Source organism: Pseudonaja textilis, chromosome 11 (assembly GCF_049901715.1).
Source record: "Pseudonaja textilis isolate UNSWEBS1 chromosome 11, rPseTex1.2, whole genome shotgun sequence".
Taxonomy (NCBI): Eukaryota; Metazoa; Chordata; class Lepidosauria; order Squamata; family Elapidae; genus Pseudonaja; species Pseudonaja textilis.
Window position 1 is genome coordinate 14423545 of NC_142000.1, and position 15156 is coordinate 14438700.

Genomic DNA, 15156 nt, shown 5'->3' on the forward strand with positions numbered 1-15156 from the left:
AGTCTCCATTTCTCCCCCTTCACCACAAGCATCCCATCCAGCATGCACAGCTTTCAAAGTTCATAACATTAACTTATTTTGACTGGGAGATGGATGGTGCAAATAATCTTGAGATTATCTCTTCAAGACTGATCGGGAAAGGCAGTTGTATTATCTCAGACATTCCCAGTTCATGTCCTGGAAACCTGGATAATCTGGAGAAATTTACCCCCAAGGAACCCCTTTTCAAAACTTGTCTAGCTTCAACAGGCAACTAGTTCAATGCTGATTCATTGAAATCAATAGGATTTACTCCTCAGTGGTGAGGTTTTGGTCAGAGAGACAATGGTACAGTCAACAAGTGTAAGCTTCTCTCTGCCCCCTGAGCAAAGAGCAACAGCAAGTGCAATTTGTACAAGCAACAACAACAACAACAGCAAGCAAGGCCTGCAAGAGAAGGAAAGAATCTATCTGACCAATTTTGTCCATTTTTCTCAGAGAAAATATGACCTCTTCGTTTGTTGAAAGGTCCGGGTTTTAGCAGTGGCTCTTCAGTTTAGTTCGTGGCAATTTACAGAGTCAAAGAACAAACACATTTTCCGGTCCACTGGAGCCGTTTTCACATGTTCACTGATTCAAACATTCTTTTACTCACATAACAAACAGCTGCATACCACATTAGCGCAGCCAGTGACAGTCACACATCTCTGCAATAACCGTTTGATTGCAAACTTGACCCTTTCTTCTTCTCAGCCTGAACTAGACATTTTTTTCTTCAAAAAAGAAAAAAAAAGTAGCCACTCTATTCCCAATCCTCCCTTGTGAAGAATTACATCAGATAACAAAGCGTTCTCTGCCACTTATTGTAAGCTTTCTTCTAGAGACCTGTTCTAAAAGGCACCGTGTATAAAAGGTTTTATTTTTAATATGATGAATTCAGAAAGTACTATCATGTTAAGAGCACCAATTTACAAAAAAGAATCCCTCGGTTAAGATCTGAAAAAGAAGAGTTTCTCAGGCCCTCTGACCCAGTTTGCAACAACAACCATACAAAAACAGAATCAAGTGATTCAAATTAAGCTCTGAAACCTGTTGTGGGCTTAGAGACATTCGCTAAATACTATTTTTGTAGTAATGTTTTAATGTCTGTCCCAATGGCTATTTCTCTTTAACTGTGAGAATAAAGACTTCTTTTGTGTTCTGCTGATTTATCTTCCGCAGGTAGCAATCATTTTGCAACAATTTAAAACTGTTTCTTTAGAATTTTGTAGCAGACCAAGAAATATTAGGTAGTCAGCCAGGTTAAATTTAAAAGCACATTATTGAGCGCAGCAAAAAGGTTGGTATAAAATCTCTGGTATTCTGCTTCTAAGACATGACTTATCGTACATATACTCCATTTCTATTCGGAGGCTATAAGGAAAACAATTAGAAATTATTCATCCAATTGACATGAGTGGAAACTAAATTCAGTATATAAGTTTACAAATATGGGATAAATGTTGCTAAATTTTCTGGTCTTCCATCTTTACAAATGGTAAATTTCATAAATTGATTAAGGTCCAGAAATGCAGCTGGTATTTTTTTTTTTAATAAAGGGAACTTAAAGGGCAAAATATTCTCTAATCTGCCCAAGACAAAAGAAGATTAAAGGTGCATGAATTGTTTTCATGTATGGTTAGGAACTTTGCAACATAGAATCATTCCTAATCATTGATGGACACTGGACCACAGGCTCAGAAAGTTGCGGACTTGACCAGTTTTGAAAAAGGCAAAGGAAGTGGAAACGTTCAGTCAGGAAAATTCCTACCGTTGTTTTCTTCTCTCTGTATCTAAAGACTGTGTTTGGCTTGTGTAGCAAGCAAGTAATTTCATAGATGGACAGACCATTAATTTGGCCAGGAGACTCCTGTGGCCCAGGTATCTATGGTTTTACCCAGCAGTAGACAACATCTAAAGGCAGCTGCTGTGGCACCTCTCATCACTGGCAAAGAATGATGGAAATTGGAGGTTGAAAACATCTGTCAAGCACAGCTGCCCATCCCTGAGCTATTGTAATGGCGTGAGAGAATGACCTTGGGAGACAGGAGGAAGAATCCAACCTAGACACTGCTCTGATAAATTACAGTTGAGTCCAAAAGAGGGAAGGTTGGAGAAACCTTACAATGGAGGTAGTGCTAGTACTCATGGCTGGTGCTTCTTATCTGGACTATCTCAAAAGCCTGATAGTTACAGGGAGGGAAACAATATATTTGATTGTTATTTTTGATGCTCAAAACTGAATATTGTTCTGGTCCAGATTAAACCAGAAAGGAACAGAAGAAGCATGAGTTTCCATCCCCCAAAATGAGTTTCCTCCCCCAAAGGCCATTTTGGGGGTTTACCCACCAAGCCTTAATCAAATTAAGACAGATTTCAAGGATCTCTTTGAACAGAGACAAGGAAAGAGCCCAGTGAGATGCTGAGAGGGCATTTGTATTTTCTTCATAAGAAGAAAAGAAAGTCAAATAAAAATAGCCAAAGGCTCTGTTTGTTTGTTTTTCTTACTTTTTCTAAAGTAGTGTTTCTCAACCTTGGCAACTTAAACAGCTCCATTGCTCCTACACTGGGTTGTTTTTGTTTTTGTTTTTGTTTTAGAAGAGATCAGGTGACCACTTCTCTGGGATGTTATAGGATCTCCTGCCTGAGCAGAGGGTTGGACTAGAACAGGGCTGTCAAACTCCTGGCCAATGGGTTGGATCACATGCTCACGCCGCACCCAGTTAGCAAGGAAAAACCCGATAATCATGCGTGATGCCATCGGGACAATGTGAGTTTGACACCCCTGGACTAGAAGATCTATAAAGTCCCTTCCAACTCTGTTATTCTGTTAAAATCTGGACTGCAACTCCCAGAATTCCCCATTCATATAAAATCATATATATATATATATATATATATATATATATATATATATATATATATATATATATATATATATATATATATATATATATATATATATATGTATGTATATATAAAATCATACATTGTAATGTCCTACCTGTCAATGAATACTTCAGCTTTAACCATAACAACACAAGAGCACACAATAGATACAAACTCAAGGTTCACCGCACCAAACTTGATTGCAGGAAATACGACTTCAGCAACAGAACGGTCAATGTCTGGAATACTCCACCCGACTCTGTGGTTTCTCCCCCAAACCCCCAAAACTTTAACCTTAGACTGTCTCCTATTGACCTCACCCCTTTCCTAAGAGGTCTGTAGGGGGCGTGCATAAGCGCACCAACGTGCCTACCATCCCTGTCCTATTGTTTCTTTTTATTTTTCTTATATGTACCCATTTCATGTATTCATAACTATGTATATACTTATACCTATTATCTTGTAAGCGATTGACAAATCAAATCAAATAAAAAATAAATAAATAAATTCAGAATGGGAGTTGCAGTCCACACATTTAAAGTTGCTCAGGTGGAGAAACACTGTTCTAAAGCATATCCTGATCAAAAGAAGAGCAAAGAAGAGCAACTAAAAGGATTAAAGGCCTGGAAACTAAAACAAATGAAGAATTGTTGCAGGATTTGGGTTTGGCTAGCCTAGAGGAAAGAAAGACCAGGGGGAGACATGATAGCTGTCAGGGTTCCAGCAATTGCCTTAATTAAATCATGAGCCTCGAGCCAAGCTTCAAAAGAATCCAAAAGATTTATTGGGAGCAACATGTTGACATTGACCAATATGAATTCCCCCGCTTCCTGCTTATGGCAACTTGGAAACAGGCATAGAAATGCTTTACGAGTTGACACTAGCAGTATCTCAGTATTTGAGAGGCTGCTACGAAGAGGAGGGGGCCAACATATTTTCCAAAGCACCAGAAGACAAGACAAGAAACAATGGAAAGAAACTAATCAAGGAAGAAAGGAAGCAACCTGGAATTAAGGAGAAACTTCCTAACCATGAGTGCAGTTAACCAGTGGAACAGATTGCCTTCAGATTTTGTGGGTACTCCATCACTGGATGTTCTTAAGAAGAGACTTACAGTCACTTGTCTGAAATGGTATAGGATCTCCTGCTTGAGTCAGGGGCTGGACTAGAAGACCTCAAAGGTCCCTTCCAGCTCTATTCTGATTCTAATTCTTTGGGCAACTTCTGGGACACCAATGATGGGACAGCAAAATCATGCTTCTGCATCCACTCGGCTCCTACGTTCAAAACATGGGCAAACACTCCTTGGATGGCAGAGCAATCTTTTCCTACTGGATTTTGAATCCCCTTAGAGCAATCTAGACAACATACTAAAAAGCAGAGACATCCCCCTGCCAACAAAAGTTGTATAGTCAAGTCTATGGTTTCCCCAGTTGCAATGTATGGCTGTGAAAGTTGGACCGTAAGGAAGGCTGAGTGCCAAAGAATGGAGGACTTTGAACTCTGGTGCTGGAGAAGACTCCAGAGAGCCCCTTGGACTGCAAGGAGATCAAACCGGTCAGTGCTAGAGGAGATCAACCCTGACTGCTCTTGAGAAGGCCAGATCCTGAAGATGAAACTCAAAGACTTTGGCCACCTCATGAGAAAGGAAGGACTCCCTGGAGAAGAGCCTAATGCTGGGAACGATTGAGGGCAAAAGAAGAAGGGGACAACAGAGAATGAGGTGGCTGGATGGAGTCACTGAAGCAGTCGGCGTGAGCTTAAATGGACTCTGGGGGGTGGTAGAGGACAGGAAGGCCTGAAGGAACGTTGTCCATGGGGTCGCGATGGGTCAAACATGACTTCGCAACTAACAACAACAACAACAAAGCAATCCAAGCGACTAGATAGTATAAAACCCAGTCCTCTCATTCCTGAATAGGATTTCTGCATGTCTCTGATGACAAATATATTGTACAGGAGGCCAGGATGCTGAGACCTGTCGGAGGGTTTCCTGGGTATTTAAACAACCGTGTTAATCACCATAGGAATTTGTGGAATGCAGAGGGCAGATTTAAGAAGTGGGAGAGGGGGCTTACAGATTTATTATAAGCCACCTCCCCAAACTAACTCTTTTATATAAATCTGGTCTAAGAAATGGAGGATACTGGAGCACGACAAGAGGGGCAAAAATAAACTGGCATCTACTTAATAACTGTAACGGTGGATTGCCTTCAATGCTAAAATATTTATTGAAAGCCAGGGTGGGGGTAAGTACCAAAAAAAAAAAGAACAGCCTGCTATCAGATCTTTAACAGTGGGCAATATAATGCCTAAAGGCCTCTCGAACTGTCTTTCATTTTCTAGACTTAATGGCTGATTGAAGAAATCAATGTTGCCATTAGTAACAGAGTATTTGTTATGGCATGATTTCCTCCGTTGTTAGGTCTGCAGAATGATTACAATATTAGCAAGGTGCTTTTGTTATAAAAAGGGCTGGAGATATAACTTTCAATTTACTATCCATTAGTTCAAGAGCCCACAAATGAGAGATGAGGCCAGAAATCTTACCTTTCTCTTTTAAAAAATATAAATATATACAAACAAACATATATATAAATAAAGCTAAATACCATACATATAAATACCCGCGAAAACATAAGAAAAAGCACACACACATTTGCCAATAAGGCTCAATGTTGTTGAAGGCTTAAATGAAATATTACTTTGCTTTGCTCTTTCATGCACAGCGGGTTCACGCTAAAACCAATGGGATATTTTTAAAACATGATTTTATAAGGTTTTAAATGATTGCAGGAAACAAAAAACGTCAATGGGAAGTCACTTTCTTTCTAATGAATCCTTCCTATGATTCCCAGTCTTTGCATATTCAGAATTGGGGGCTCACCGCCTTAAATATACCCCACGTTTGTCCATACAAATGAACTGTATCTCACGATGTAAGGATTTATCAAAAGAGAAACAAGAGTGATGATGTGGCTGGTGAGGCTAGAGGAGGAGACATTATTCTGTGCAGACAGACCAGATGGATAGGTTTGCATTTGTCCAAATTAGTACCATAAGATAAATGCAATATAATACAGAAAATCCTCAGCTTAGGGCCATAAATGAATCAAGAATCACAGTCTTAGGTTGTCCTAGTCATTAAGTGGGTCACGACATTGCTCCGCATGATTTTATAACCTTTCGGCAGCAGCAGGTAAGCAAATCATGAGGTTGTTAAGTGAACACGGGGATTGTTAAACAAATCAGTTGTCTGCGATGGGTGCAGTTTGGGAGCCCTTCAAAGAGGGAAGACAGAACATGGAAAGCGGACGTACCTGAGGAAGAAGGTGAAGATGGATGGGGACTGTCTTCCTGAGCACTTCCGGTCTGTGAGAGGCCTCCTCCCATCCCACTTTCCTCAGTGATGTTGGAGGAGCCGGGAGTGGTCGATCGGCTGACGGACTGGGATTCCTGATCGCTTCCAGACCCACGCCGTTCATCGATGCTCCCCTGGAGGATCTCATCTTCCACCTTCCTGTCCCTCTTGTGGACCCTGGAATGAACCACCACTTGGTGGTAGGTTCTGAAAACTCGCCCACAGTCGGGACACTCTGTGGGCTTCTCCTTGGCACCGCCATGACTCTGCATGTTGTAGTCGAGCCCCGGATTCATACCGTGAGGCAGGAAATCTCTGCCCCCTTCCAAACGGTCCAGTTTGTTTGACAAGTCTCTCTGACTGCCCATTTTAGTGCTGTGAACCAAATCAGCAGGCATTTTCTGCTTGGAACCATCTGCTCCTACTAACACATACTCCCGCTTCTCCTTATCAAACAGAACTCCAGCATTTGCCAAAGGGTCTTCGTGGCTCCGCTGAATCTGGTGCTCTTTTGTCAGAAAACCATGTTCCATGGCCATTCCCCTTGCCATGAGCTGCCAAGCTTGATAGCTGTTTACAGGGTCCATCTCAGCAGCTTTGGCGGCAGCCTGCAGCCTCTCTATGCAGCTCGATTTGAGTGGAGGCACAAGGTTAAGACAACCCAATAAGGAATGTTTGTCCCCTTCAGCAAGACTATGCCCGATGCTAGCAATAGGAGACAGGAGCTTGCCCAGGACTTCGCGTTCTTTCATGGGCAAATCTCCTTTACCGTAGGCCTGGTTCTGCTCACCGAGGCCAGCTTTGTCTGGGGGCAGGAAACCACTCTGCAAACAGGACAAATATCTGGAGTACAGGTTGGCGTGAGCTTCCTGGGACATGCTCCCCACAGGCATGTGGACTTCAGAGTCACTGGGGGGTTTGTTCTTCACTGACAACTTGTTCAGGTGGACCTTCATGTGATTCTTGAGGAACCACGGCTCCTTGAAGCGCCTGCCACAGATTTGGCAACAGTGCTCAAAGGAGTCCTTGTGCTTCCTCATGTGGCCTTTCAGGAACCAGGCTTGGCTGAAGACCTGGCCACACACTTCGCACCGGAATTCATTGGCCGCCTGCTCCCCATTTCCATTGGAACCCTGGCCCTGAGCGGACTCGGCAGTGATGTGGGCTTTTTCCACGTGGCTGATCAGCTCCTCCTCCTGGGACGCCGCAAAGTCACACAACGTACACTTGTAAGGCTTGTGGAGGATCCGGATGTGCCGGTCCAGCTCTTCCCGCTTCTTGAACTTCCCTTTGCAAAAAGTACATCTAAACCCAGCAGCTGTGGCAACCACTTCTTCCTGGATGCTGGCAGGTTTCGGAGAGGGAACTGGGTTAGAGATATCAGGGGTGTGGTGGTTTGTGGACATGGGCAGGTTGCAATTGGTCAGAGGGATGGGCTGAGTGTGAGGGTGGGCTTTGACATCAGGCCTGGGTTGCAGGAGGCTGCTTTTCATCTGCTTGTCCCTCAGGATGGCACGTTCTTCCAGCTCATGCAAGAGCCGGTTCTCTTCTCGGACCCTCCCACGGCCTTTGCCCAGGTTTCCAAGCTTGTGAGTACGCAGGTGTATCTTCAAGTTTCCCTTCTGAGCTGCTCTGTGGTCACAATAGGGGCACTTGAATGGTTTCTCCCCAGTATGGGTGCGCATGTGTAGGGACAGGATGCTGTTAAACCGGAAGCGCTTCCCACACAGGGGACAGGGGTATTTCCTGTTCTTCCTAGCATCGTCCTCTATGTCACTCATCTGAGACATAATGCCTAGGTTTTGTCCATTTAAGAACTGCTGTAGATCTACCCTCCCGTTTAAACTGGTATCGACTTCCCGGTTGAGTTGATTGGCCAAGAGGGCCATCTGACTGCTAATAGGCTGGTTGGCTAACGAAACGTGGCTCTTGTCTTCTAGAAGGGCCACTGCCTTTTCCTCAGGGCTCTGTCTGGACTGAAGCTCGGGAAAGGCATGAGTGAGTTGGGAAGTGATCTGGTGCAACTTCTGACTCATTGAATACTGGCCATTGAGCAGGGAGCTGTTGAGGTGGACCTCGGCTTCTGGTCCTGCTGAAGAAACACCAAGGCACAGACTAGCTTCCTCCATTCCTGCCAAAAAAAAAAAAAGAAGGGAAAATTTAGATTTTCAAGTAGACCAATTTCATCACCAGAGCTATAAAAGCACAAAAATCCTATGCAATGTTCCTGCAGTCAATATTCGATGAACGTATATTAAATGTCAAGCGCATGGTGTACTATTGTGATTGTTTTGTCTTAATTATACAAGGCCTTCATCACCCTGCATATTTTTTTTTGATTGCTCGGATTAATTAGGCTTTTAAAACAAACACATTACCCTTTATAAAGTTATTCCCAAATAAAGTTCTAACTTGTAGCCAGCATGGGTTTGTTATAAACAGATCATGCTAAACCAAGCTTATTTCATTCTTTGACAAAGAGACTAAATTAGTAGACCAGTGAAATGCTGTGGATATAATATATTTAGACTTTAGCAAGGCATTTGAGAAAGTAGACAGCAACCTACTTCTTGGTAAGCTAAAAAAAATGTGGGATACAAAACATGAACACCAGATGGATTTGTAAGTGGCTGACAAACTGTACTCAGTGTGTAGTTCTACATCTACACTGAGGGAAGTGAGCAGGGGAACACCACAAGGTTAGGCCCAGTACTTAGGCCCAGTACTCTTCAATATCTTCATAAATGACTTAGATGTGGGAATAGAAGGGGAACTCATCAAATTTGCAGATGACACTAAGCTGACAGGAGACAAGCTCAGGATCCAAAAAGATCTTGACAGACTTGAACAATGGGCCTCTTCCAACAAAATGAAATTTAATGTGGAGAAAAGTAAGATTTTACACTGGGCAGGAAAACCAAAGCTACAAGTACAGATTACGTGAAACTTGGCTCAAATACATTAACTGTGAGAGGGACCTTGGAATCCTAGTGGACGATCCCTTAAACATGAGTCAGCAGTGTGCAGCCGCCGCCAAAAAAGCTAATACAATTCTCAGTTGTATAAATAAAGGCATAGAATCAAAATCACGTCAAGTATTAATACTGCTTTATAAAGCCTTAATACGACCACAGCTAGAATACGGCATCAAGTTTTGGTCATCACATTACAAAAGAGATGTTGAGACTGTGGAAAAAGTGCAAAGAAGAGCAACTAACATGATGAAGGCCTGGAGACTGAAACATATGAGAACAGTCGCAGGATTCGGGTTTGGATAGTCCAGAGAAGAAAAGGACTAGAAGGGACAAAATAGCAGTGTTCCAGTATTTGAGGGGCTGCCACAAAGAAGAGGGGGGTCAATTTATTTTCGAAAGCACCAGAGGGCAGGACAAGAAACAATGGATGGAAACTAATCATGGAGAGAAACAACCTGGAATTAGGGAGAAACTTCTTAACGGTGAGGACAATTAACCAGTGGAACAGAAGTTGCCTCCAGAAGTTGTGGTTGCTTCATCACTGGAGGTTTTTAAGAAGAGACTGGACAGTCACTTGTCTGAAATGGTATAGGGTCTCCTGCTTGAGCAGGGGGTTGGACTAGAAGACCTCTAAGGTCCCTTCCAGCTCTATTCTGATTGACTGACTATCTAGTTCTTAAATAAGTCACATTAAGCTTTCCACATCACCAGGCCCCTTCTTGGGATGCCACACCTGTTTACATTCGCTGATCTATGTAAAAGAGAACGGCAGTGCCTCTTGCCCACTGCCCCTTTTAAAGAAACAAAAATAGAAATCCATTTATAAAACTTTCAGTCCCATTAAGTATATTCAATAAATTCCACATTCTCCAATGAGAAATATGGTTTTATGATTTGACTGGTGTTATGGGGAGGGGGGTTGGGTGGATAGATGGCATGATATTTACTGGTAAACAATAAAACAAGATAATGTTTGGGGGAAAAATAAAGTAAAGGACAAGCTTTCGAACAATAAAAAGGATTTTGCTTTAGTCAACAAAAAGTGTGGTAATATCTCATTAAGCTGATTAGTATGCGACTTAGAAACAGTACTAGGTGCTGTAACACATGATTATAATCATAAAAATCCTTCAGTGTTTGCAAGTAAGCATTAACGAGGTATATTAAATTTTAAGGAGACTAGCAGCTTCGCAAACCTCAGAGATTAAGATTTAACCCTTCTGTTCCAAAGCAATTGTTCCTCCGTCATTTAAACAGGGCATCCATCTAAAGAGACCATCAATTATCTTCTTTACTTGTCGAGAGAATTCATTTAATATTTAGGCAAAACCTGCTTCGTTTTTAGCTCCGTTGCTAAATTCGTTTTGCAACTGGGCAAAAGAAAGAGACAAAAGGACACTGATTATTTTAAAAGAGCTCTCTTTGAAGACTCGATAAAACCCAATTAAAAGCCAGGGAAGGTGTCACAGAAAGCTTCAACAAGTTTAAGAATTTTTAATAACTTTCTCAATATACGGTAATGAGTATAAATGGTACCTACAAAGTTGGCACTGCAGAAAATTAGAACTCCAAGCTGTTTGTTAAACAGCGGCACACAGTACCGGTCAGCATAATTGTCCCTAGTAATAATCATCCCTCCTTGCTATATATTCAGAGAAGGCAAAAAAGGCATTCGCAAAAACTCAGTCACTAGTGTTGCTTCTAATATACTCTCAGAAAAGGATGAGAAGCGATCAAGTGAAGCATATGGAGGATTGACCCTCTCAGCTTCCTTCAGTCTTTCACGCTATAAAAATGCCAGCATTCCTTCACAAAGTGCTTAATCCTTTGCAAACAGTTCAGGTGTTCAACCCATTCACGAAGACTGACAAACAGATCCCATTTTAGTGCAGAAAAGAAGTTTTGAACCTTTGCCCTAAGTAATCAAGAATCAAGATCATATGAAGATAGGATCAAGATCACATGAAGATAGAATCAAGTATTAGTACCGTTTTTATAAAGTAAGACCACACTTGAAATACCGCATCCAGTTTTACTCCACACCAGTGGTGTGGAGACAGTAACTTGGCCCTCAACACCAATAAAACCAAGGTGCTTATAGTGGACTATAGAAGGAACAGATCAGACTTCCAGCCCTGGCTTATCAAGAGAGACCGAGTGGAGCAAGTGGCCAGTTTTAAGTTTCTGGGTGTTACCATAAAAGAGGACTTGACCTGGGGTGCTCACATTGCAGCCCTGGTCAAAAGGGCCCAGCAGAGATTATACTACCTGAGACTTCTCAGAAAACAATAACTGAATGAAAAACTGCTGGTGATCTTCACCCGCCGCACCACAGAGAGCATTTTAACTTACTGCACCTCTGTATGGTTTGCCAATTGCACAGGGGCAGATAGGAAAGCACTCCAGAGGGTTAACCTCTTTGCCCAGAGGATCATTGGTTGCCCTCTCCAGACTACAGTATCAAGACATTCTGGCAGTTTGGTCAACGGTAAGAGGTGTCAGGAGCTGTATTTCAACCACAAAGGTACTTCCATACTTGCTTTAAATCTATTGACAATTTAAAACCCTTTTCTCACCAAAATATCAATGGTTCTTCTTACTTCTAACCCCATAACTCCAATTTAGAATGAGGAGCTCCCTTCATAACAGCGGTTCAGCTTGAAATTCATGTTTTGAGAGTGATCACGCTTGACTTTTTGTGATATGGAATGGACCCTGGCAGGCTTCTGGGTTGCACACACATGATGAGGGAGGAAAAGCAGGGGTGGGATTCTACTGGTTCGGACTGGTTCGGGCGAACGGGTAGTTCCAGTGATCATTTGGCCCCACCCACCCACCCCCGATCCTGGGCTTTATTTCCTGATTTATTTATTTTTTAGCACAGCCGATTCACATGGTGGAGTGGTTTGCCATGCCTCCACTGTTTTAGCCCTAGGGCAGGGGTGGGCAAACTATGGCCCGGGGGCCACATCTGGCCCGTTGATCTTTTTAATCCGGCCCGCCGAAGATTGGTACAGAATTAAGGTTTGATGTGAATGATTGAATGATTGCATTCATTTGATTTTGACTTGTAATGACAGGCATTTCGACACCAGGTGGCGGCCCGTCTGTCAAATTTTAAAAGTCAATGAGGCCCCCATCAAAAAGTTTGTCCACCCCTGCCCTAGGGGCAGTGGTGGTATTTATCCGGTTCGTACTGGATCGGATGAACCGGTAGCAAGAATTTGGCGTGGGTCGCTGAACCGGTAGTAAGTTCTGGCTGGCCACACACCCCCACCCGGTCTCCCTCGTGCCTGCCATTCGCCTAAGGTATATCTTTCTTTTTTTCCCTCCCAACAATCAGCTGTAGATATGATCAGCTGTGCCGCGATTCTCCTTGCTGAGGCCCAGGAAGGCAAAAAATGGAGGAAGGAGGTCAGCCCCCACTCCATTTATTTGCCTTCCTGAGCTTTAGAGGGGAGCAAACACACACACACACCCCGAGACTCCTCTGAGGCTAGGAAGCTCCCAAAACAGAGCTTGTGGGGGTTGCTGCGCGTCCTTCCCGTGCTCTGTTCCTTTTCTTCCTGAGACTTAAGAGGAGCTTTAGGGGAGCAAAAACGCCCCCCAGAGGCTCCTCTGAGGTTAGGAATCTTCCAAAAAACAGGTGGGGACTGCAAAAGAAGTAAAGCCACGCCCACCCAGTCACATGGCCATGCCCACCAAGCCACGCCCACAGAACTGGTAGTAAAAGTTTTTGAATCCCACCACTGCCTAGGGGCTACGGTAGAAGGTAAGTAATTGAGTTGAAAATGGGCTTTTTTAAAGGTGAAGCACCCGCATGAAAAATGAGCGCACACAAAGTGCATACTCAGCAAACTGGTCGTTACACTGGTTGAACCGTGCCACTGAGAAAAAGGCTCTGCTTCAGTATTTAGTTAAATGAGTTGTATCGTGTCTTTAGCAGCAGTCTTCGATTAATGAACAATGCAACGTCAAACAAAAAAAAAATTTGAACCTGGTTAAACTAATCACAATTAATCTGGCCAACAGAGGAAGCTGTGGTCAACCAATAGCAGAGGCAAAATTTTCTAAATTCCTTGCCCAGTCACAAGAAGGGTTCAAAGCTAAAGCTCCCTTTGACTCATTTAGGTTATAATAAGCCATGAAAATTAAATTTAGATTTTGGCTCCCATTTTTTTCCAGCCACTGAAGATTTTTTTAGGAATGTCATCCAGACAGCTTGGGGAAATGGGTTTATTGTGACCTCCAAATATAAGCCATTATGCTTGAAAATAGATTCCATAAAAATACAATTAAAAGATACTATTTTTGAATCTTTTTTTAAGGCGTTTTATTAGAAATCTGCTAAATCTGACCAGTGCTTTTTTTTTTTACATAATTTATTTTCTAAGCAGGAACTAAGATATTTTTTAAAATCCCCACTGCCAAAAAGAAATGGAAAGAAATCTCCAACAACAGAATTATCTGCCGGTTTAGAATCCAGCAACTCTAATGCCTCATTACAAGCTATTGTTAAGATTTGGGGAAGAAAGGTTTATAAAAGGTCTGTAATTTAAACATTCTTAAAATAATTAAATTTCAGCCTACTCTATTTCCAAGTAAATTTACTGGATTTCTTCTCAATAAATGGATTTTAAAATGCAGCCTTGGATGCTTAAAAGATTTGAGCTATAAAACTGGCTACATATACAATATTTGTGCCATAGACTTATTTATTGTTTATTCTGTTACATCTTCCAACATTTCATAAGCAGAAGCAATATGGAACAGCCTGTGAATCTCTGAGTCCCATTTCAAATCACGGAAGACTCTCTTCTGAAAGTTTTACATATATATTCTTTTGCCAATCTGAAACCAGTGGATTACAGAAATTTGGGCAAGAAAGAATTATTTGCCCTGCAATGGATTATTCTGTACCATCTAAAATACATAACCCAAGAAATGAAACGGTAACATGAATTTAGATTTTCCTGCATGCATTCAGAAATCAATGCATTTGGGATGGCGCCCTTCCCATTTTGCAATTTAAATTTCAGAGGGGGAAAAATGGAGAAATTGTGACTTAGGAACTGTTGAGAGATAGCTATTCTCAGCTCTGTTATGGAGCCATGTGGAGTGGGATGTTGCAAGATAATCAGAGATTCCCTTTTCTGCTATAAGTTAATGAAAAAGCAACTGAGTACTAAAGTACAAAAATAGTCAAAACTCAACTTCACAATGTTAATATCTGTCAAAAGAGGGAAAACACTAGAAATTAACTGGGGAAAAGGTATAATAAATTAAGGACTAGCTCATATAAATATGATTAATAAAGACGAATGCAAGAGAGCCAGTTTGGTGTGGTGGTTAAGATACTCAAGACAGAAACCAGGAGACTATGAGCTCTAGTTCCATCTTAGGCACAAAGCCACGGTGTAACCTTGGGCCAGTCACTTTCTCTCAGCCCTAGAAAGGACGCAATGGCAAGCCACTTCTGAAGAAGAAAGGAAATCACAAGGACTCATCCAGGCAGTCTTTGAGAATTGAACATAGCTGAACAAAAGAAGAAGAAAAAAGGAAAGGAAAAAAAGTGAAGAAAAGTGGAATTAACCAGAAGGGAATGTTCTATGACCTAAAAGTCAGCGTGGGCCACAGCAAAAGTTGACTGACCTTGCCTTGCATCATCTATAAAAGATTTTGACTTCCAAGCAAATAAAAATGTTCAACTAGATTGGATTTCTGAATATGCTGAGTTCAGTAAGAAGCAAACTCCATGTTTTGCACTGTTCCAGTCAGTCAGCCTGCATGGATGTTTAAAAGAGCACATCTTTCTCTCCTGATCATAGCTATTCAAAGCAGTTTTAGTCTTGAGCAACTCCGCAGTGGGTCTAACTGTGGCAGGATTGTGGAATGGATGGCAAAATTGGGTTA

At 42.1% G+C, this 15156-nt stretch overlaps 1 protein-coding gene across 2 annotated transcripts in view; it reads right to left on the reverse strand.

Annotated features, from left to right (window-relative positions):
* The window catches only part of ZNF536 (zinc finger protein 536), a 322579-nt gene that overhangs the window by 203752 nt on the left and 103671 nt on the right, over nucleotides 1–15156 (reverse strand). For both annotated transcript variants that reach the window (XM_087940650.1, XM_087940651.1), the window contains exon 4: nucleotides 6228–8399. In XM_087940650.1, coding sequence (XP_087796776.1) covers nucleotides 6228–8397 — 2170 coding nt within the window. In that variant the 5' untranslated portion in view covers nucleotides 8398–8399. The remainder of the gene's footprint in view (nucleotides 1–6227; nucleotides 8400–15156) is intronic.